Genomic DNA, 24,637 nt, shown 5'->3' with positions numbered 1-24,637 from the left:
GTTTTGCACACACATTTGCTGTGGGCAGTATACAACCTAAGTTCCTTTTGGCAATTACTCTGATCTGCTCCTTGTCCACATTTTCCACTAAGGCTTTTGTGGATTCAGGAGCAGCTCTAAATCTGATGGATTTGGACTTTGCTAAACATTGTGGTTTGTCCATGACGCCTCTGCAGACGCCTATTCCTTTGAGGGGTATTGATGCCCCTCCTTTGGCGGAGAATAAACCTCAGTTTTGGACCCTGGTGATAATGCGAGTTGCCCCAGACCACCAAGAAAATTGTAAATTTTCGGTGCTGCATAATTTGCACGATACTATTGTTCTGGGGTTCCCCTGGTTGCAAACTCATAACCCAGTTTTGGATTGGAAATCTGTCTCTGTGGTGAGTTGGGGTTGTCAGTGTGTTCTTAGGGATGCTCCTGTTTTCTCCCCCTCTCCTCAGTCTCATGATGTTCCTGATTATCTGGCTGATTTCTCTAGCTCTAGAGGGGGAATTCCCGGGGAGGGGAATAAATAGTTGCAGAGAGTTCCAGAAGGGTCAGTCCAGGGAGAGGAGCTTAGAGGGAGAAGAGACTAAGGAGAAGTCGGACAGAGGGTCAGTCCAGGGAGAGGAGCTTAGAGGAAGAAGAGACGGAAGGAGGAGTCAGACAGAGGACAAGCTCCAGCAGGGACTGAGGAGGAAGACAGTCAGGGGGGTGGCCCTGATAGGAGGAGCCACAGAACAGAGACAGCCTGGGGTAACACAAATGGATGGACTCAGACGGGTGAAGCGCTGTGGTAGTAGGCCTAGGGCAGCCACAGTGAAAGAGCCGCGAGGGACGTCAATTAGGAAAAGGAAGGAAGTGAAGGTACCCGGGCCTGTGTGTGGAGTCAAGCAGCTGCTGTGTGTGGTGCTGCGGGGTCGAGCAGCTGCTGTGTGATGCTGCGGTTCATCGAGAGGACAGCCAATAAAGAGGACCTGTTGGACGCACTTCAGTCTCTGTCCCAGTCTGTTCGCGGCGGAAAGAGGACTACCCCCCAGTCACCTCACACCTACCTACATACAAGTCATTAACCTGAAAAGGATGTACCTTAACATAATTCCCAGCAAAATCCGTTTTGGTTTCATTTTGGTATGTTTTTGATGCACTGGTAAAAATGGCATGAAACTCTGACAACATTGTTTAAAGCTGGGAACTAGGAGTAAGAAATGCTTCCAGGGGCAATCCCCATGATGTCCCAGTGTCATTTGAGCAGTGATTCCATCATTTTCAGACATTTTTAGACCTTAAAAGGACCACCGAGGGGGATTGTGGTAAAAATGCTCGGGTCTCCCATAGACTTACATTGGGCTCGTTGTTCTGTCCGAGTACCCGAGTATTCCAATTTGCTCGACCCGAGCCATGAGCACCCGAGCATTTTAGTGCTCTCTCATCACCATGTTTAATATATTAGCTTTTTCCTCGTCATGTGCAACCATTATTTCCTCAGAGTATTTTAAGGGGCCTACACTTTCACCTATGATTCTTTTACTATTGATATAGTTGAAGAACAGTTTGGGATTAGTTTTACTCCCTTAGCAATGTGCTTCTCTGTTTTCTTTTTGGCATCTTTAATTAGTTTTTTTGATAAAGTATTTTTCTCCCTATAGCTTTTTAGAGCTTCAAAGGTGCCATCCTGCTTTAGTAGTTTAAATGCTTTGTTTTTACTGTTAATTGCCCCTCTTACATCTTTGTTTAGCCACATTGGGTTTTTCCTATTTCTTTTCCTTTTATTCCCACAAGGTATAAACCACTTACAGTGCCTATTTAGGATGTTCTTAAACATTTCCCATTATTATCTGTATTCTTACTTCTGAGGACATTGTCCCAGTCAACCAGATTAACCCCTTAACGACCGCCGATACGCCTTTTAACGCCAGTAGTTAGGGGAACTTAAACCACAGCGTCATTAATTAATGGAGTTGTGGAAAAAGTGCATAGCGCCCCCCAGAGTCGGATTTTCTCCAGGGTCTTAGCTGCCGGGGGAGCCAAGACCCCAGAGAACATGATTCAGGTTGGTTTATACCGATCCCGGTTTTGCGATCACCATTATTAACTGTATAACGGCAACAGCAAAAAAACAAAAGTCCGATGCGCCATTTAATTTCTCTCTCCTCTGATGTGATTGCACACACATCTAGATAAGCTCCTTGGGGGGTCTAGTTTCCAAAATGGGGTCACATGTTGGGGGTTTCTACTGTTTAGGCACATCAAGGGCTCTGCAGATGCAACATGACGCCCGCAGACCATTCCATCAAAGTCTGCTTTCCAAAACGTTACTACTTCCCTTTCGAGCCCCGATGTGTGACCAAACATTAGTTTTCCCCCACATATGGGGTACCAGGGTACTCAGGACAAATTGGACAACAACTTTTGTGGTCCAATTTCTCCTGTTACCCTTTTGAAAGTAAAAATTTGTGGGTGAAAACATAATTTTTGTGGAAAAAATGATTTTTTTATTTTCATGGCTTTACCTTATAAACTTCTGTGAAGCACTTGGGGGCTCAAAGTGCTCACCACACATCTAGATAAGTTCCTTAAGGGGTCTAGTTTCCAAAATGGTGGCACTTGTGGGGGGTTTTCACTGTTTAAGCACATCAGGGGCTCTCCAAACGCGACATGGCATCTGATCTCAATTCCAGCCAATTCTGCATTGAAAAAGTCAAACGACGCTCCTTCCCTTCTGAGCTCTGCCGTTCGCACAAACAGTGGTTTACCCCCACATATGGGGTATCGCTGTACTCAGGACAAATTGCACAACAACTTTGGGGGTCTAATTTCTCCTGTTACCCTTGTAAAAATAAAAGTTTTGGGGTGAAAAATCATTTTTGTGGACAAAATATGATTTTATATTTTCACGGCTCTACGTTATAAACTTCTGTTAAGCACTTGGAGGTTCAAAGTGCTCACCACACATCTAGATAAGTTCATTAAGGGGTTTAGTTTCAAAAATGGTGTCACTTGGGGGGTGTTTCCACTGTTTAGGCACATCAGGGGCTCTCCAAACGCGACATGGTGTCCAATCTCAATTCCAGCCAATTCTGCATTGAAAAAGTCAAATGGCGCTCCTTCCGTTCCAAGCCCTGCCATGCACCCAAACAGTGGTTTACCCCTACATATGGGGTATCGGCGTATTCAGGAGAATTTGCACGACAAATTTTGTGGTTCATTTTCTCTTTTTACACTTGTGAAAATAAAAAAAATTGGTTCTGGAGTAAAATGTTTGTAAAAAAAAGTTAAATGTTAATTTTTTCCTTTCACATTGCTTCAGTTCCTGTGAAGCACGTAAAGGGTTAATAAACTTCTTGAATGTGATTTTGAGGACCTTGAGGGCTGCAGTTTTTAGAATGTTGTCAATTTGGGGTATTTTCTGCCATATGACTTCTAGTTCATCCATCTTGTTTGTCAAAGTGACTTCAAATGTGAGGTGGTTCCTAAAAAAAAATGGTTTTGTAAATTTTGTTGTAAAAATGAGAAATCGCTGGTCAACTTTTAACACCTATAACTTCCAAACAAAAAAAAAATTTTGGTTTCAAGATTGTGCTGATGTAAAGTAGACATGTGTGAAATGCTATTTATTAAGTATTTTGTGTGACATATCCCTCTGATTTAAGGGCATAAAAATTTAAAGTTTGAAAATTGCATAATTTTAAAAATTTTCACCATGTTTCCATTTTTTTCATAAATAAACGCAAGTCATATCGAAGAAATTTTACCACTAACATGAAGTAAAATATGTCACGAAAAACCATCTCTGAATCAGCGGGATCCGTTAAAGCGTTCCAGAGTTATAACCTCATTAAGTGACAGTGGTCAGAATTGTAAAAATTGGCCTGGTCATTAATCTGCAAATTGACTCAGTCACTAAGGGGTTAAGGGCATCTCTAAGCTGGTCAAACTTTGCCTTCCTGAAGTTCAGCGTTTTTATGACTCCCTGAAAAGTCCTCCTAGTGAAATACAAGTGAAACTGTACAATATTGTGGTCGCTATTTCCTAGGTGCCCGAAGACCTGCAGATTTTTTATTCTGTCAGTGCTGCTCCTCTGGTTGGATTCTGCACCAATTGTGAAAAACAATTTTTCTTGGTTATTAGCAGGAACCTGTTGCCTTTATGGGTTTCGCAGGTCTCTGTTTCTCAGTTAATATCCGGGTAGTTAAAGTCCCCCATAACAAGGACCTCATTTTGGGTTGCAGTTTCATCTATCTGCCTTAGTAGTAGACTTTCCATGATTTCTGTTATATTTGGGGGTTTATAACAGACCCCAATGAGAATTTTGTTACTATTTTTCCCTCCATGTATTTCAACCCATATGGACTCAACATCCTCATTCCCTTCGCTAATATCCTCCCTTAAAGTTGACTTTACATAAAGACAAACCCCTCCCTGCTCTGATTTTTATGATCCTTTCTAAACAGACTGTAACCCTGTAAGCACAATACTTGGGAGATGTTCCAGCAACTTCGACCAAAGGATGGTTAAAATCAAAAGACTTTATTCCAAAAAAATTGATTAAAAACAGAATAGATGCATAAAAAACATATGGTTCACCAATGTGACAGACGCTTACGCGTTTCGGACTAGAGGGTCCTTACTCATAGCTTAACATCTTACAAATAAACATGTACCTATATACACTTGCTGGCTGAAGTAAAGTGGGAGGGGAAAAAAAAAAAAAAAAAATGGGTGGAGGTCCACAATAGCAGGAAGGGAGGATTTTCTCCACCATATCATAAAGCATTGTATCTGAACATGGAGGAAATCACCACATCATCTTAATCATATATATATAAAAGATCAGATTTTAAATTCATGCCTGCGGGATATTGTGTTTTTACCTTTAAAATCCACATTGCTTCTTTACGCTGCAATTCCTTTTTTCTATCGCCTCCCCTCTTGGGGTTTGGGACAGTTTCTATTATATTAACCCTGCAAGTACTGACATCTCCTCCATGTACAGAAATAAAATGCTGAGAGGCTTCCGAGGGACTCCTTGGAATTTATGAATCCACCTTTCCCCAGAATTCCTCTTTTTCATGCCCTGCCCAAGGTTCATAAGGGGGTATTTCCCCCACCTATGCGGCCTATTGTATCTGGAATAGGGTCATTATTGGAGAATTTGGGGGATTGGTTGGATGCACGACTTCAACCACTAGTATTGAGATCACCCAGCTATATCAAGGACAGTAAACATGTGTTACGTGTAATGAAGAACATTAAGTGGAATAGTAATTATACATGGGTTACTGCTAGAGTTGAGCGATACCATCCGATACTTCAAAGTATCGTATCGGATGGTATCGGCCGATCTTTAAAAAAAGTATCGGTATCGCCGATTCCGATACCGGAAGTCCCATTCAAGTCTATGGGACTTCCGGTATCGGAATAAGAAAAACCCTTTCCTGCCCTTGTACAGCCTCTCTGGGGTCTGTACGGGCCTTTCGGGGGGCTGTGCCGGCCTGCCAGGGGGTCTGTGCAGGCTCCGGTGGTCTGTGCCGGCCTGCCGGTGGTCTGTGCAGGCTCCGGGGGGCTGTGCCGGCCTGCCGGGGGGCTGTGCCGGCCTGCCGGGGGGCTGTGCAGGCTCCGGGGGGCTGTGCCGGCCTGCCGGGGGGCTGTGCCGGCCTGCCGGTGGTCTGTGCAGGCTCCGGGGGTCTGTGCAGGCATCGTCCGATGGGACTACAAGTCCCATCGGGCGATGCCTGCTACCATGACAGTGATTGACACATTAGCCAATGATGGGACAGTAGTAGTCCCATCATCCGGCTAATGTGTTAAATGTAAAAAAAAAAAAAAAAAATTACATGCTACATACATACAACATGCATACTACATACATGCTACATTCATACTACATACTACATACATGCTACATTCATACTACATAAATACTACATGCAACATACATACTACATATATACTACATGCATGCTACATACATACCACATATATACTACATACATACTACATGCATGCTACATGCATGCTACATGCTACATACATAACACATATATACTACATGCATGCTACATACATACTACATGCTACATACATACTACATATATACTACATACATACTACATACATACTACATGCATGCTACATGCATGCTACATACATACCACATATATACTACATGCATGCTACATACATACTACATGCTACATACATACTACATGCTACATACATACTACATATATACTACATGCATGCTACATACATACTACATGCTACATACATACTACATATATACTACATGCATGCTACATACATACTACATGCTACATACATACTACATATATACTACATGCATGCTACATACTACATGCTACATACATACTACATATATACTACATGCATGCTACATACATACTACATGCATGCTACATACATACTACATGCTACATACATACCACATATATACTACATACATACAATACATTCATACAATACATACATAGACATACAGTACATATAACATAGAGTAACATACTTACCAATACTTGTCACATTGTTCCCCGAAGCCATTGTCTTTTCCGGGATAAATATTAACATAACAAACCACAAAAATACTCACCCACAATCCGAAGCAGTCCACGAGTGTGTCCCACGACGATCTTGGGTAGAGAACTGCAGCATCAGATGATGCTGCCGTTCTCTACGGGCTGCAGGAATCCAATGACGGAAGGTAGGTATCCTTCCGCACTGTATTCCTCCGCCACTTAAAAAAAAAAAAGTCCCTAGTCTCACTTTATGCCATTGCTGTGTGGGAAATTCCCACACAGCAATGGCATAAAGTGAGACTAGGGACTTTTTTTTTTTAAGTGGCGGAGGAATACAGTGCGGAAGGATACCTACCTTCCGTCATTGGATTCCTGCAGCCCGTAGAGAACGGCAGCATCATCTGATGCTGCAGTTCTCTACCCAAGATCGTCGTGGGACACACTCGTGGACTGCTTCGGATCGTGGGTGAGTATTTTTGTGGTTTGTTATGTTAATATTTATCCCGGAAAAGACAATGGCTTCGGGGAACAATGTGACAAGTATTGGTAAGTATGTTACTCTATGTTATATGTACTGTATGTCTATGTATGTATTGTATGAATGTATTGTATGTATGTAGTATATATGTGGTATGTATGTAGCATGTAGTATGTATGTAGCATGCATGTAGTATGTATGTAGCATGCATGTAGTATGTATGTAGTATGTATGTAGCATGCATGTAGTATGTATGTAGTATGTATGTAGCATGCAGTATGTATGTAGCATGTATGTAGTATGTATGTAGTATATATGTAGTATGTATGTAGCATGCATGTAGTATGTATGTAGCATGCATGTAGTATGTATGTAGTATGTATGTAGCATGCAGTATGTATGTAGCATGTATGTAGTATGTATGTAGTATATATGTAGTATGTATGTAGCATGCATGTAGTATGTATGTAGCATGCATGTAGTATGTATGTAGTATGTATGTAGCATGCAGTATGTATGTAGCATGTATGTAGTATGTATGTAGTATATATGTAGTATGTATGTAGCATGCATGTAGTATGTATGTAGTATGTATGTAGCATGCAGTATGTATGTAGCATGTATGTAGTATGTATGTAGTATATATGTAGTATGTATGTAGCATGCATGTAGTATGTATGTAGTATGTATGTAGCATGCAGTATGTATGTAGCATGTATGTAGTATGTATGTAGTATGTATGTAGCATGCATGTAGTATGTATGTAGTATGTATGTAGCATGCAGTATGTATGTAGCATGTATGTAGTATGTATGTAGTATATATGTAGCATGTATGTAGTATGTATGTAGTATGTATGTAGCATGCATGTAGTATGTATGTAGTATGTATGTAGCATGCAGTATGTATGTAGCATGTATGTAGTATGTATGTAGTATGTATGTAGCATGCATGTAGTATGTATGTAGCATGCATGTAGTATGTATGTAGTATTTTTTTTTTTTTTTTTTTTAACATTTAACACATTAGCCGGATGATGGGACTACTACTGTCCCATCATTGGCTAATGTGTCAATCACTGTCATGGTAGCAGGCATCGCCCGATGGGACTTGTAGTCCCATCGGACGATGCTTGCACAGACCCCCGGACATCAGCACAGCCCCCCGGCAGGCCGGCACAGCCCCCCGGCAGGCCGGTACAGACCCCCACAGGGTGCACAGACCACCGGCAGGCCGGCACAGCCCCCCGGCAGGCCGGCACAGCCCCCGGCAGGCCGGTACAGACCCCGGGCAGTCCGGCACAGCCCCCCGGCAGGCCGGCAGAGACCCCCGGAAGGCCCGAAATGACGGCGCATCATGATGCGCACACACCGCGCATCATGATGACGTCAGGCCGTCAATCAACTGAACTTCCGATTCCGATGCCGAATTCCGATATTGAAAAAATATCGGAAGTCGGTATCGGAATTCCGATACAGCAAGTATCGGCCGATACCCGATACTTGCGGTATCGGAATGCTCAACACTAGTTACTGCAGATATTGCTACACTGTATTCATCTATACCTCATCATCTAGCTATTCGTGCACTTCAGGATCAGTTGCTTAAATATACTAAATACAGTGTGGAATTGCAGCAATTTATTTTATCTGTAACTGAATTTTTGTTAAAAAACAACTATTTTATGTTTAAAAGGAAAAACAATTTGTTCCTTCAATTACAAGGATGTGCGATGGGGGCGAAATTTTCCCCATCGCTTGCAAATATATTTGTTACTTGGTGGGAGGAAGAAAAAATTTATGGTCAGGAAAATATTTTTATGGATCATATAGAATTTTTTGGAAGATTTATTGATGATCTGATAATAATATGGAAGGGTGATCCAGATAATATAAAAGAATTTATAAAATTCCTTAATACTAATAATCATAATCTAAAATTTACAATCTAAAAACCCCAAGAGGGGAGGCGATAGAAAAAAGGAATTGCAGCGTAAAGAAGCAATGTGGATTTTAAAGTTAAAAACACGATATCCCGCAGGCATGAATTTAAAATCTGATCTTTTATATATATATGATTAAGATGATGTGGTGATTTCCTCCATGTTCAGATACAATGCTTTATGATATGGTGGAGAAAATCCTCCCTTCCTGCTATTGTGGACCTCCGCCCATTTTTTTTTTTTTCCCTCCCACTTTACTCCAGCCAGCAAGTGTATATAGGTACATGTTTATTTGTAAGATGTTAAGCTATGATTAAGGACCCTCTAGTCCGAAACGCGTAAGCGTCTGTCACATTGGTGAACCATATGTTTTTTATGCATCTATTCTGTTTTTAATCAATTTTTTTGGAATAAAGTCTTTTGATTTTAACCATCCTTTGGTCGAAGTTGCTGGAACATCTCCCAAGTATTGTGCCTACAAGATTTTCCGGAATCCAAGTTCCCTGCACCGCCCAGGATTGATTGCATTCCTCCAGACTTCGCATTTGCTACGGTTTGGTGAGCTGACAAAAATTTTTTTTCCTTTGTGTAACCCTGTAAGTTAACTGCCCAGTCATAGCTTTCATCTAACCATGTCTTGGTTATTCCCACTGTATCATAGTTACCTGTAGATATTTCTGCTTCTAGTTCATCCATCTTGTTTGTCAGGCTTCTGGCATTTGCGAGCATGCAATTTAGAGGATTTTGTTTTGTTCCAACCTCCTCCCTGTGGATTGTTTTAGAAATGTTCTTACCTCCTTTCTGAGTATGTTGTCTTGGGACTCTTTTGCCACACCTCATATCCTTCATCAATATATTTTCTGTCTTCCTGTTCGAGTCTAATGTTTCTCTTCCCATCTCCTCTTCTTTGAGTTTAACGCCCTCCTGATGAGTGTAGCAAGTCTTCTGGTGACTGTGTGTTTCCCAGGTTTATTGAGGTATAGTCCGTGTCTGGTGAGGAGTTAGTCATACAGGTAATTCACACCGTGGTCCAGGAATCTGAATCCTTGTTGACTGCACCATCATCTTAGCAATGCCTGTCTACTGGAAGGATAGAAGAAAAATCTACCTGTTCAGCCAGTTCCTTTAATTTTTTTCTTAACTCCTTGCAGGTGTCGGTAGGTCCTTCCTTGTCATATCATTGGTGCCAATATGTATCAGAAGGAATGGGTGGATATCCTTGGAACTGGTCAGCTTTGGTGTCCTATCGGTCACAACCTTGATCATCGCACCTGGGAGGCAGCATACTTCTCTTGTGGTTATGTCCAGTCTGCAGAAGGCTGCTTCTGTGCCTCTCAGTAGTGAGTCTCCCACCACTACCACTCTTCTCTGCTTCTTGGCTGTACATTTTGTTGTAAGTTCTGGGTGTTGCTGTGTGCCCTTTTCTTATTTGCTTTCTGGTGGTGCCTCATCCTCAGGTGTGCCATCTTCGTCCTCCTCAAGGCCTTGGTATCACTTTCTCAGTTGTATGGTTGGTGATGTCTCCATGCGATCTCCTCTTGCCCCGCTTCTAGTGGACCGGGTGAGAGGCCCAAATCTATAAATGGAAAAGTGAGCAGCTCTTCGGAGTGTCTAAGTGAGGGATCAGTTGTCTCCAGGCACTCGGCATGGTGGGAGGAAGAAGGATCAGGGTGAGGAATATGCGGTCCAGACTCACGGCTACTGAGACTTGACCATGTGGAAGACAGGGTGGTGGTCATGGCAAAGTGACTGGAAGCATTGTCTTCTATACAACCAACAACCTTTTGTCACTGCTCTGGGTTCAATAGGGGCAGTCCCTTAGTATTTGGAACAGGAAGATTGAACAAGAAGATGTGGGTGTTTGTTGTGGTACAATTTCAGCTTGCCCATGGACTTGGCCTTGGCCTCTGCATGCACCATCACCATCACGTCCAACATATTCACTACAAATGGCTGAATTTGGAGCAAACTTATCTGTGATCCGTGTGACAGAAAACCACAATTTTAAACAGCTGGCCTGCTGCAGGTAATAAACTGGTGTCAATAACTTTGCTAACACACTGCAACAAAATTTAAATGGAGGCCAGATATGGCAGTGTTTTGAGCGCACTTTTTATATGTGAACCATGTGATGTACAAACCAGTTTTAAATAGCTGGCCAGAAGGTAACTATTTTTAACAGCAAACTGGTGGCAATAACTTCGCTAACACACTGCAACAAAATTTATATGAAGGCCAGAAATTGCAGAATTTTAAGCACAATTTTTATATGTGATCTGTGTGATGGACAATAAATAGATGGATTTTTAGCGCTGTAATATGGAAAGAATCTGGCTGTATTCTGCAGTGCCGACAAGCAAATGGAGCAGAAAAATGGTGTTCTCTGGATTGCTTTTTAATCAAATAATCAGGATTAAGATCCAACAAAAATGTATTCCTGGCCCCTGATACCTGGGGCTATGTCTAGAAATATCTGTAAAAGCAGCAGCAGCAGACAGAACTGGAATGGAGCCTCTTGCTATATGCACTGCAGTCTGCCACATATACTGCCTGCCTTCCTAGCACTGATATCTATGTAGCTGGATTAGTTCTCAGAAGGACTGTTAGTTGAGATGGATATGTGTCTAATAAATTGTGATATACATACACTAACTAAGGCACAAGCAAATCTCTCCCTAGCTCAGCAGCAACTCTCACTACACTGCTTGATTCTGGAGAAGACTGTGACGAGCATGGCGGTGCCAGTTCTGATATAGACCTGATGACGCTGTGCGGCCAGCCAATCACTGTAATGCCACAACCGACATGGCTGCGGCATTCCAGTGTGTGGCAGACAATCCCTGCATGTTCATTGGCTCTCTAAAAGGCTCCAAAGATGCAGGGCGGGGACCCAAGCTCCCGCCAAGCAACCCTGGAAATACTCGGCGAGGTCCGAGCATCTCGAACACTGAGATGCTCAACGACTACTGAGTAGTGGTGAGCGTGCTTGCTCATCACTAGTTCTGAATAACCTGGGGTGGAGGTCACCGTACAGAAACTTGAGGATGTTTTGATGGAGGTTCAAAAGAATATTGGGGCCCAAAATAGAAGGCTGATAGAAAATGTTCAGTTGGTCCTGTCTTTGAAGTTGGTAATAAGGTTTTGGTTTTCATCCAAAAATATTAAACTTAACAAATCTCCGTCGAAGTTGGGTCTGAACTTCATTGATGCCTATGAGATTCTGGAAGGGGTCAATCTGGTGGCTTTTAGGCTGAAGCTTCTTACATCCCTTCACATCTGTGACATCTTCCATATGTCCCTGTTAAAGAAGTTTGGTCCTTCGATGTTGTCTCCATCAACCCAGCCTCCTCCAGTTTATGGCACTGACAGTTCAGAGTACGACGCACAAAAAGTTTTGGATTCTCAGAAGTTTCATCATTCATTTTAGTATCTAATCTATTGGATTGGATATATAACAGAGACGATTTCCTGAGTTTCAACACAAGTTGTGAAGGCAAATCGTCTGGTCAACGCTTTTATTTTTAGGTTTCCTGAGAAATGGCCCCCCTTGAAGAGGAAGTACTGTCATTATTCCACCACGATGTAAGCGACACGGTGGCTCAGTGGTTAGCCTTGCAGCGCTGGGGTCCTGGGTTCGAGTCCTAGGACAACATCTGCAAGGAGTTTGTATGTTTTCCCCGTGTTTGCGTGGGCTTCCTCCAGGTACTCCGGTTTCCTCCCACATACTGATAGGGAATTTAGATTGTGAGCCCCATTGGGGACAGTGATGATAATATGTGCAACTTGTAAAGCGCTGCGGAATATGTTAGTGCTATATAAAAATAAAGATTATTATTATTAAGCGACAGCTCATTCACTATTTTGGAAGTGTTTAGCTCGGTTTATGATTAACTCTCTTGTTATATGACCCTGAACCTCTTGACTAAACTGCCTCATGGCATGTTCGTGACTAGTGACTCAGCATCACAAATACACTGCAGTAACACATTTTAGGCTACCTAAATAAAAAAATGGCACAATAAATATTCCTTTTTGAGGGCAGATGACGGCCTTGCTGGTGTTAGCACACAGGCGGTGTTTGTGTAACCTTAAGCGTGTATGTGTCCTATCAGCAATACAGTATGCACCAAAGAGATGTTTGACTGTCATGGCTATCCAGTGGTACTGGCATTAGCCACACTGTAGGAAAAAGAAGATGAGGTTATCCTCTGCATTGAATGAAATCGCACTGGCTATTTTTTCTTGTTTTGCGATCCCTGCAAAGCTAATTAGTTTGAATTTCTGGGAAGCTGAAAATTTCTGTTAATTAGACTCAAAGTTGATCCACATCAGATCCATTATCTCATCTACAGTTAATATCCTTTCACTCTAATAACTTCAGGCAATTACTGGAACTGCTAACATAATCTCATATTTTCATGTTTTCCTACACCCATTGCAAGACCAGGTTAATACATGGGTTAATTGCTACGTCTTTATCTTCGGGTTCACATAAATGATGCCATTCATTCTTCATCCTTCTTGAGTAGACTTCCCCTCCTGAAATATTAAATATACCCTTCTGATATCCCAACCCACTGTCATGCTGCTATAAAAAGGGGAGGGAGTCTCGCTTTGGGACAGACTGCAACTGCATCTCCTACTCCCCTTCTCCTATCTGGTTTTCATTAAATTTCTTGGTAAATAGGTTCATTCATATGACTGTATTTTCAGTTCAAATGCAGTCCATGGAAAAGCACATTGCACATGGATTAATCTTAATCAATGGGGCAGCACAAATGAGAGATTGTTTTTCACTGACGGAATTTGTGTGTGACAAAGAATCCCTGCCTGCATGAACTTGTTTCTTCCGTAAATTGGATGAGACTAACTTTTTCAAGTTTATAGACATTTAAAAAAATCGGATGCCATGTGTAGCCACGGTATATCACAAGATTTATACTGATACATTGCAATTCTGTAACATAGGAAACTAAATTGTTCTGTAAATGATTAAAGCTGCTACTTTAAAAAAAAAATGGATTGCATAAAGACTGCACACAAATTGCACACAGACAAGTGAGAAAAAAATGGTTCCACTTTTCTGGATGTAACATATGTAGCATAAAAAGAAACACTTATGTAAAAGTACCCGTACAACACAACTTTGGCAAAATTACAGTTTCTCTCCAAACTGTCTGTATAAAAAAATGGTTTTGACTCTGAAATAATGCCTAATTATATAAAAGCTCGATTTGTATCCAAGCAAGCCCTAATTAAAGCCCAACAAAAACACATCTCTTGAAAGAATAATGAAAGATTGGCATTCCCTCAGGTATAAAAAAGAAATGACAAAATGGTATGGAAATATTTAATTACCAGCTGTGTTTACTTTCCATGCAAACAAAGGAAACTGAGATCACCAAAACAATGATAGCCAAGACGCAGACTCTTATTATCATCATGAATTGTAAATACCAGTGTCATTTCAGGACATCATTATTTTGTAGGGCTCCTGCTGCTTGCCATGCATAACCATAACCAAGATAAAGGATTTCACTGTAGGTTCAAGACTTTTATATTCTGTAGTAGGAGTGTCCTCAATAATTTAGCCTCTGAAGTTGAATATAATATTAGCCTGCCTAGACAAGTTTACTCCATTATTTCATTTTGACAACTTGCTTTATTTTGGGTAGACTGTATGTGTAAAAAAGGATCTGTCAGCAATTCCAAAATATCTGTTTTGGGCCGGTTTCACACGTCCTGATATTTCCGGTACCGGAAAAAACGGTACCGGAGATGTCAGTGTCTGTGTTTACAATACTTGCGGCACACTTGTGGCAACCCTGTGCCGCCCATGTGCCACATTAGTACCACACAGAAGGGTGACAGGGAAGCAGTACTACAGTAAGTGCTGTTCCCTGGTGCTGGAGATAGCTCTCATCATTCTCCCCTGCTCTGCTGGTGATCAACGTAAGCAGGGGAGAATGATGAGAGTTGCATTCAAGTGATTACAATGAGAGCAGACGGCGGCTGATGGGACTATTACTCTCATCACTCTACACTTGCTGCCGCTAATAACAGTGACAGCAGGAGCGGCTAATGGGTAGTCATCAGCCGGCTCCTGCGCTGTAAGTAAATAATTTAAAAAAAATCCTGCATGGGTTCCCTTCTATATTTTATAACCAGCCAGGTAAAACTCACAGCTGGGGCTGCAACCATCAGCTGTCAGCTTCAGCAAGGCTGGTTATCAAGAATAGAGAGGTCCCCACACCTTTTTTTTTAATTATTTAAATAAATCATTTTAAAAATGGCATGGGGTCCCCCCATTTTTGATAACCAGCCCTGCTAAAGCTGACAGCTGTGGTCTGGTATTCTCAGGCTAGTATGTGGCAATTAATATAGGCCCCCCAGCCTAAAAACAGCAGCCCTCCGCTGCCCAGAAAAGGCGAATCTATTAGACACGTCAGTTCTGCCCTGCTCTTCCCACTTGCCCTGTAGCGGTGGCAAGTGGGGTTCATATTTGTGGGATTGATATCACATTTGTATTGTCAGGTGACATCAAACTCATGGCTTAGTAATGGAGAGGTGTCTATAACACTATAGTTATATGATAAATAAAGACACAGCCAGAAAAAAAGTATTTTATTAGAAATAAAACAAAGCACCATTTTCCATTTTTATTTAAAAATAAACAGTTATATTCACCTAATGCCTAATTCCACTGAAGCTCTCGTCTCCTGCAATAAACCAAAAATAAAAAATAACAACAATATCTCTCACCTATCTGTCGCTCTATCCCACGCAGTAATCAATGTCTGGGGAGCAAACAGTTTTCAACCAGGACGGTGCCAAGATGTGAACACAGCATCATTGACCAGCGGCAACATCATCGAGTTTATCATCAGTCAGTGAGGCTGCGTTCACAGCATGTTTGAACTGCAGTGATCTCAGCATCGTGGGAAAAGCCAGTGATAAGGTCACCGCAGTTCAAACTCAGTGTCTTCAGAGCAGATCACCATGAGAAAAACTGTCACCACACGTACTGAAGACACTGACGTGTGAAAGAACTCTTAGTGAGTACTTGAAATCCCCATGAAAAAAAACAGTAACATGGTACAACGTTGTGTTCCCACATAATCTGGTACTATTAGCAACAATTGAACACAATAGAGCTGGTAGTGACACCCCTCCCCAACTGATGACATCTAGTTGTCAATTTTAAATGTTTAGGAGGCATAACATAAGGGCAGCCCAATACTATGACTCCAATTCATCATTGCCTTTACAGTTGTTTTTTGCCTAGCTTTCTGCCTTTTTTTGTTTGCACCCAATTCATTATTCTATTTACACGTTTTTGAAGTATATTTTTGCTTATTTTCAGCCTTGTAGGCAGAATCTAACAATTTCAGATATTTTAGCCCAATTCACCCTTTGGAACAACTCCACTCCTGTCCCCTCTGGTGTATTTTTGCGTAAGCAAGTGTTTTGGTTCACTTTTCGTATCAATTGATGCCACAAGTTATGGTGCCAAAACTAATTTCACAAGACATAAAAGGGGTTGTGATTTAAAAAAACTCTACAAATGATGAATCGGGGCCATGAGTCTGATAAAAGGTGTTTTAGAATTCATATAGTATGGATAAAATAGTTGCTTAAAAATTAATGTATAAAGCAGACGTGTGGGAACACTTGATATGTGCTCCTTAAAGGGGATTTCCTGCAAATAATGTACATTTTAGTCTATAGATCTTGGAATAAAAATGTTCGTGCTCCTGTGCTGAGATAATCAAATAAATGTGCTCCTGCTATGTACTGTGTATTGGCTGAGTCTCACCATACAGGAGCACAGCCTGTGCATACTACATCTCCTGGGCAGGAGAGGATACAAAAGAGAGTATACAGACTGCATGGGATCACAGATGATTCTGTCTCTGAATTAAAGCATTTACAGCTTGTTTTTAAACATGTTTACCTCACAGAAACCAGCATCTGTGATCCCATGCTGTCCTGTCTGTAGACTCTTTTGCTTCCTCCCCTGCCCAGGAGCTGTGGTATGATCAGACCATGTTCCTGCACGGTCAAACACAGTCATTGCGCAGTACACAGCATAACATTTATAACATTATCTCAGCACAGGAAAAAACAAATTTGCACACATCCAATTGTGGAACTTATTTTTGCTACAGAATCTATCAATTAAAATGTATTTTAACCACGTTAAAGGCCCTGAATGAGTTGTCATTTTGAAGAATTCGCCAGCAATAGGAAGCTGTAATGATGCTGGGATACCTGACGATATTCTGTAAACTGTTGGGTTAACCAAACAGCAAGTGATTAATGCCTCGCAACAGCATAACAGAAGAGTTACACATGTCCTGATACACTTTTTTTTAGAAAATTCATGGATAAATCATGTCCTTAAGGCCTGTTTCACACTTGCTTTTTTTTGCAGCGCGTTTTTCCCGCAAAAAAACGCATTGAAAAAACGCATACAAATGCATACAAACGCTGCGTTTTTTTCAAGCATTTTTATGCGCATGCAGGAAAAAAACGCAGCGTTTTTGTGCGTTTTTTGTGCGTTTGCGTTTTTTTACAGATTTTGGAAAAAACCCCCAAAAAAGGAAAAAAAAACATTCAACAACACACAAGACCAATGGGTCTTCATTGTGGGTGTGGTATGTTAATATATAGACCCTGTCTACAGTATTCTTCACATTTGCTTGATTCTTCTCGTGACCATGGATCTGCGCTGGAAGAGTTTTCACTTCAACTTGGATTTGGACATCGCGATAGCTCAGGCGTATGCAGTTGCTTGCCATGAACAAAGGAAGAGAGAGAGGGAGCGAAGACGGCAGCGGCGGCGTATGTGGATACATCCGATTGTTGAACTCCGGGAAAGCCGTGGGGCATACCACACCCTCTACAGCGAGCTCCAGGCAAACCCAGAGAAATTTATAGATTATATCCGGATGTCCCAAGAAAGTTTCAGGGATTTGCTTGCTCGTGTCCAACAATCCATCCGGAGACAGGACACACAGCTCCGTCGTGCGATTCCTCCTGAGGAACGGCTACTGGTGACATTACGGTATGTAATATTAAACCAAGGGGTGCGGTCTGATGTTTTTTTTTTAAATTTAGTATTCAAAACCTTGGGTAATTAGTTTTCGTGAATGTACTAATATTTTATTTTATAGTTTTTTAAAATAATATACATAAATATTAATTTTACTTCTTTGTCTGTTCACAGATTCCTGGCGACTGGAGAAACCCTATCTTCACTACACTTCCAGTACCGTATTGGAATCTCTACCTTGTCTGGAATTGTTGCTGACACCTGCCGGGCTCTCTGGAATGTTCTTTGTCCAGAATTTCTGCCCCTGCCCACCGCTGAAAAGTGGATGGAAATTGCTGACAAATTCTGGACAGTATGCAATTTTCCCAACTGTTTGGGAGCTGTTGATGGTAAACACATACGGATCATCAAACCCAAAAGAACGGGATCTGAGTACTATAATTACAAAAAGTACTTTTCAATAGTACTCATGGCCATTGCGGATGCCGGATGTATGTTTGTAGCAGTGGACATTGGAGCATTTGGCCGTGGTAATGACTCACAGGCTTTTAAAAACTCAGACATGGGCCGGAGGTTGTATGGCAACCAATTTAATTTCCCTATGCCACGGCCTTTTCCTCACACCGAAGCTTCGCCACTGCCTTTTGTAATGGTTGGCGATGAGGCTTTTCAAATGTGCGGAAACTTACTGAAACCCTACTCCAGCCGGGACTTGGACCACACCAAAAAAATATTTAATTACAGGCTGACCAGGGCCAGAAGAACTGTCGAGTGTGCTTTTGGGATTCTTGTCTCCAGATGGCGAATTCTGGGCACGGCCATTAATCTTAAACTTGAAACAGTTGATGAGGTGGTGAAGGCCTGTGTGGTTCTACATAACTTTGTGATGGCTAAAGAGCACCCGACCTTTGAACTGGACGATGATGCTCCTAACCCATTGCCTGAATTCACTCAGCACACTCTCAGGTCATCCGTTGAAGTTGGCCAAATGAGGGACCAATTTGCGGCCTACTTTATTTCTGATGTAGGACGGGTGCACTGGCAAGATGAAATGGTGTAATGTTTTTGTTTGTTTATGGTAATAAAAAACCTTATTTGATACCATTACTGAGTGCACTATATTTTTTAAAATCCAATTAAATAAAAAACTTCCCATGTATAACTGAATTTTTTGATGTTCACACACCTGGGCAGGTAAATACACATTTGAGTTAAAATGCAGCATTGCTAGTCTGCGTGAAATATATTGGAACGAGCAAAGCTGCAGGCCATGAATCAGGAAACCAATTTTTTTCAAGAGAAAATTGTCAAACTAGTTGAAAAAAAAGTATGTGATATTTTCAAAACCCAACCCTCAAAACCCAACCCCACCCAATGAAAGTCAATGGGGAATACAAGTCAGCATTGAGTGGATGAATGTAATCAGCTCAATTCCAACTTTTATTTAAAATTGTGGTAGTGTATAAATAGACAAGTTTCTAGAGTTATTACAGTAGGCCTTGGTATAACTATACTAGGCCGTGGTATTTCAAATATGAGTATAGTAGGCCTTGGGCCTACTAGTATAGTCATGTGAAATACCACGGCCTAGTATAGTCATACCAAGGCCTACTGTAATAACTCAATTTTTACCAACTAGCATCTTGTTTCACAAAAAACAAACTGGTGAAACTTTTTAAGAAAGAAACTTATTTTTTAGACAAGTTTCAACTTTTTGTTTTTCATGAAACCAGATCCAAGTTGGTAAAACTCGAGTTATTACACTAGGCCTTGGTATGACTATACTAGTCCGTGTTATTTCACATATGACTATACTAGGCCTTGGGTTGGTTTTTAACATGTATTTACCCATCAGTGTGTGTGAGCGGCGCAAACAACATTAATGAAACTTTGTAATGGTGAACCACAAATGTAAATTTATTTTTAATCACAAAAATAAACCAAAAAATTATTTTTTCCGGCGTTTGGGGGCAGATGGTTTCAATTTGGGGGTGTGCAGGGAATATGCAACACTTGCAGTTGAAGACGGTGTTTGAGGGGAAGGGGCAACAAAACTTGTGGGGGAAGGTAGTCCAGTTAAGGGAATTAAACTAGGAACACTTGGAGGAGAGGAAATCTGTTCAGGTACATTTGTTGTAATGGCATGTCGCCATAGGCTTGTGTGCCTGGACCGACTTTGGCCCAATTCCCGCCTTGATTGATTTCGCCTTGAACTTGGGGCAAATATTGAGTGTAGGTCCCCCGTCTGCTGGGGTGGCTGCTGCTGCTGCTGAGGTGGCTGCTGCTGCTGAGGTGGCTGCTGCTGCTGAGGTGGCGGCTGCTGCTGCTGCTGAGGTGGCTGCTGCTGCTGAGGTGGCTGCTGCTGCTGCTGAGGTGGCTGCTGCTGCTGCTGAGGTGGCTGCTGCTGAGGTGGCTGCTGCTGAGGTGGCTGCTGCTGCTGCTGAGGTGGCTGCTGCTGCTGCTCTTGGTTGGCAGTGCTCGTCCTTGCAGGAGGACTGGTGGCAGCAGTGATGGTCCAGGTTTGCGAAGTGGTGGTGGCAGGGCTACTACATGTTGTTGTAGCAGCAGGGCTGTTCCATGTTTGCCTAGTGGTGGCTGAGCTCCACGCATGCATGGGAGTGGCGGTGGTGCTCCAGACAGGAGCAGCGCTTGCCATGGTGGTGTCGGTGAAGTGACCAGCTGCACTCAGACTTGTGGTGGTGTAACGGTGGGTGTCCTGGCTTTGAATAGAGGTGTCCGTGCAGTGGTATGCAGCACAAGTCGGTAGTGAGGTGAAGCGAGTCAATGGTGGCACAGGTGGAAATGACACCACTGACTGCTGACCGTACCGATTATGCTGCATAGCCTGCAAGAAAGCATTGTTGCAGGCCTGCAGCACATTCAGCTGTTGCTCAGGACTAAGGTGTTCTGCCATGCCCTTTTCAATCTTACTAAAAAAATGGTGTGCTGGTCTGTTGAGGTCGGCCTCCAGACGGTCAAGGCGCTGTTCTACAGAATTGAAGCGGTGTTCAAAGTGGTTAAAACCACGTTCCATGAGTGCAAAACTGCTTTCAACTCTGTTGGACAGCGACTTGAGGCTGGAATTAAAGGCCTCGCTCAAATGCATAAACTCGGGCAAGACATTCCTGTCCAAGGCCCTCTGCCTCTGGCGGGTAGTGCCCGCATAACCAGTGGCAGAGACCTGGGACAGGGGAACACCTGATGGCCCAGCTTCCTGGTCACCAGCTGTGTGTGTGGCTGACCTGCAAGGTGCTTCATAGCTGTTGGATGGCTGGGACGGGTCAGAGGACATCCGAGGAAGGACCGCTCCAGGGCCAGGTTGCAGGGTGCTGCTCCAGGTGCTGTGGAAGAAAGGAAAATCATTACTACCATGCCTTTACAAGAAGCATCAGCTGTGGATTAGAAAAACACAGATTAATAAAAATAAAAACCCAAAATTTATAATACTTACGATCTCGTGGCAAGGACCGGTCTTAGGAACTGCAACGCGTGATAGTGACGGTATCTAGTTCTGGTCCTTGACGCAGATCCACTGCGAACCTGGCCCTCAGCACAAACATCACTGTTGAAGCGGTCCTTGATCGAACGCCAACGTGTTCGGACTTTGTCCACTGTTGGGAAAAAAAAAACAGTGCCGTCAAGGACAACAGTCACTGCGGCACAATATAGCAATACAATACTCAAAGCAGTCACTGTAGAGCCCGATGACACTGTTGGGTTTCCTGCTAGAATATACCTAGCATGAAACCCAACAGTGCCGTCAAGGACAACAGTCACTGCGGCACAATATAGCAATACAATACTCAAAGCAGTCACTGTAGAGCCCGATGACACTGTTGGGTTTCCTGCTAGAATATACCTAGCACGAAACCCAACAGTGCCGTCAAGGACAACAGTCACTGCGGCACAATATAGCAATACAATACTCAAAGCAGTCACTGTAGAGCCCGATGACACTGTTGGGTTTCCTGCTAGAATATACCTAGCACGAAACCCAACAGTGCCGTCAAGGACAACAGTCACTGCGGCACAATATAGCAATACAATACTCAAAGCAGTCACTGTAGAGCCCGATGACACTGTTGGGTTTCCTGCTAGAATATTCCTAGCACGAAACCCAACAGTGCCATCAAGGACAACAGTCACTGCGGCACAATATAGCAATACAATACTCAAAGCAGTCACTGTAGAGCCCGATGACACTGTTGGGTTTCCTGCTAGAATATACCTAGCACGAAACCCAACAGTGCCGTCAAGGACAACAGTCACTGCGGCACAATACAGAGCAGGGAAATACTCACTAAACGCCTTTTTGGAGGATGCTGTGGCGCTGTCCCAGCCATCCATCAACGCTGCGGCCACCTCATTCCATAGCCGCCGGGTCACCACATTGTCCTTGTACAGCCGGTCACGGCTGTCCCACAACGGCGCACGCTCCTGGACCAGGCTGATGAGCTGCTCATTATCCAGGTAGACATCTTCATCCCGTTGTGGAACCTAGACAAAACACATTCATTAGAATAATCAAATTTAAATTGAATAAAAAGTTACAAAAAAAAGAAACATAAAAAAGAGTAAAAATAGAAGATAAAAAATAAAGAACATTACAAATCATTTGATACATACATTCCGTATCACCACCGGGACTTGGCTTCGCTGCTCCTGCTCTTCGCCCTCACTAGTCCCGTCCGCAGAAGATGATGATGATGATGTCTTAAAAAAGTTGAAAAAACGTAAGAGATTTGGAGTAGCAGCAGATATACTTACCAGATGCACGAAAATAATCACCTCACGGTCTGCTTGCGCCAATTCCTGCCGCGATGGGGAATATTCGGATTCTGAAGACATACTGCATGTAAAAATAATAAAAATCATTAGTACATACATAATTTAAAAGGACAGGCATATAATGTAATATACTCACATTCTTGACGCTGATAGAAGATGGGTTCCTTGGTGACTGTCTGCTCTTCAATCTGTCAGTGTAGTAGTGGCAGAGTTTTGGCAGGCACCTCCTTTATATAGACTTTTTTTTTTTTTTACTTTAGAAGTTTATAACTAGTACAACAAGTGGACACCACCAAAAAAACGCAGCGCTAAAAAAACGCATACATGCGCATGCCAGTGCGCACGTATGCGCATCCATAGGCTATAATGGCCATTTTTAGCGCAAAACGTGCGCATACGTGCGCATGCGCTTTTTTGCAGGACCAAAAAATGCAACATGTAGCGTCTGTAAAATACAAACGCACACCCCAAAAAAACGCAGCGCATGAAAATCGCATACGTGCGCATGCCAGCGCGCAGGTATGCGCACCCATGTTAAATATAGGGGAAAAAACGCATGCGCACGTATGCGTTTTTTTCAAGCGCAAAAAAACGCAAATGTGAAACCAGCCTTAGAGAGAGAGACATTCATTTTAGCTGCATTCATTCTGACTTATAGATAATGGTTGTTTTGTAAGTAATTCTTATTGTATTACGGTACCTATCACCAACTAAGCTCTGATCTTTCTATTTTGCGCTATCCTCCCAGGTTTCTGCAATACGTTCCAGTCACTTGTCTTGTGGCACTGCTGTTATAGTTGGAGTAGCACCTTCAGTATCAACACTCTCATTTTCACCAAGATTATTTCTCACCGGGCGAACTCTGAAAGGAGGTTTATTTGGAGGTGCGTAAAAACTCCAAAAAAGTGGCGATCCACGAGTTTTTTTTAATTTTACTGTATGTACGCACTGTATAAATATACATATATATATATATATATATACAGTCATATGTTAAAGTTTGGGCACCCCTATTAATGTTAACCTTTTTTCTTTATAACAATTTTGGTTTTTGCAACAGCTATTTCAGTTTCATATATCTAATAACTGATGGACTCAGTTATATTTCTGAATTCAAATGAGGTTTATTGTACTAACAGAAAATGTGCAATCTGCATTTAAACAAAATTTGACCGGTGCAAAAGTATGGGCACCTCAACATAAAAGTGACATTAATATTTTGTAGATCCTCCTTTTGCAAAAATAACAGCCTCTAGTCGCTTCCTGTAGCTATTAATGAGTTCCTGGATCCTGGATGAAGGTATTTGTGACCATTCCTGTTTACAAAACAATTCCAGTTCAGTTAAGTTTGATGGTCGCCGAGCATGGACAGCCCGCTTCAAATCATCCCACAGATGTTCAATAATATTCAGGTCTGGGGACTGGGATGGCCATTCCAGAACATTGTAATTGTTCCTCTGCATGAATGCCTGAGTAGATTTGGAGCGGTGTTTTGGATCATTGTCTTGCTGAAATATCCATCCCCTGCGTAACTTCAACTTCGTCACTGAGTCTTGCAAATTATTGTCAAGAATCTGCTGATAATGAGTTGAATCCACAGCCCCAAAGCATGATGGAACCTCCACCAAATTTTACTGTGGGTAGCAAGTGTTTTTCTTGGAATGCTGTGTTTTTTAGCCTCCATGCATAACGCCTTTTTGTATGACCAAACAACTCAATCTTTGTTTCATCAGTCCACAGGACCTTCTTCCAAAATGTAACTGGCTTGTCCAAATGTGCTTTTGCATACCTCAGGCGACTCTGTTTGTGGCGTGCTTGCAGAAACGGCTTCTTTCGCATCACTCTCCCATACAGCT

The 24,637-nt window shown here is 42.3% G+C and overlaps 1 protein-coding gene across 1 annotated transcript in view; it reads left to right on the top strand.

The window, feature by feature from the left end:
- The window catches only part of LOC141100807 (alcohol dehydrogenase 1-like), a 144,292-nt gene that overhangs the window by 82,370 nt on the left and 37,285 nt on the right, over positions 1–24,637 (top strand). Inside the window, exon 7 of the mRNA XM_073589486.1 lies at positions 23,530–23,665. Coding sequence (XP_073445587.1) covers positions 23,530–23,665 — 136 coding nt within the window. The remainder of the gene's footprint in view (positions 1–23,529; positions 23,666–24,637) is intronic.

The sequence above is a fragment of the Dendrobates tinctorius genome, unplaced genomic scaffold (genome assembly GCF_039654945.1).
Source record: "Dendrobates tinctorius isolate UK_male_01 unplaced genomic scaffold, ASM3965494v1 ptg000011l, whole genome shotgun sequence".
NCBI lineage: Eukaryota > Metazoa > Chordata > Amphibia > Anura > Dendrobatidae > Dendrobates > Dendrobates tinctorius.
Note: the sequence above shows the minus strand (reverse complement) of the source record. Positions and strands in the feature narration are given on the sequence as shown.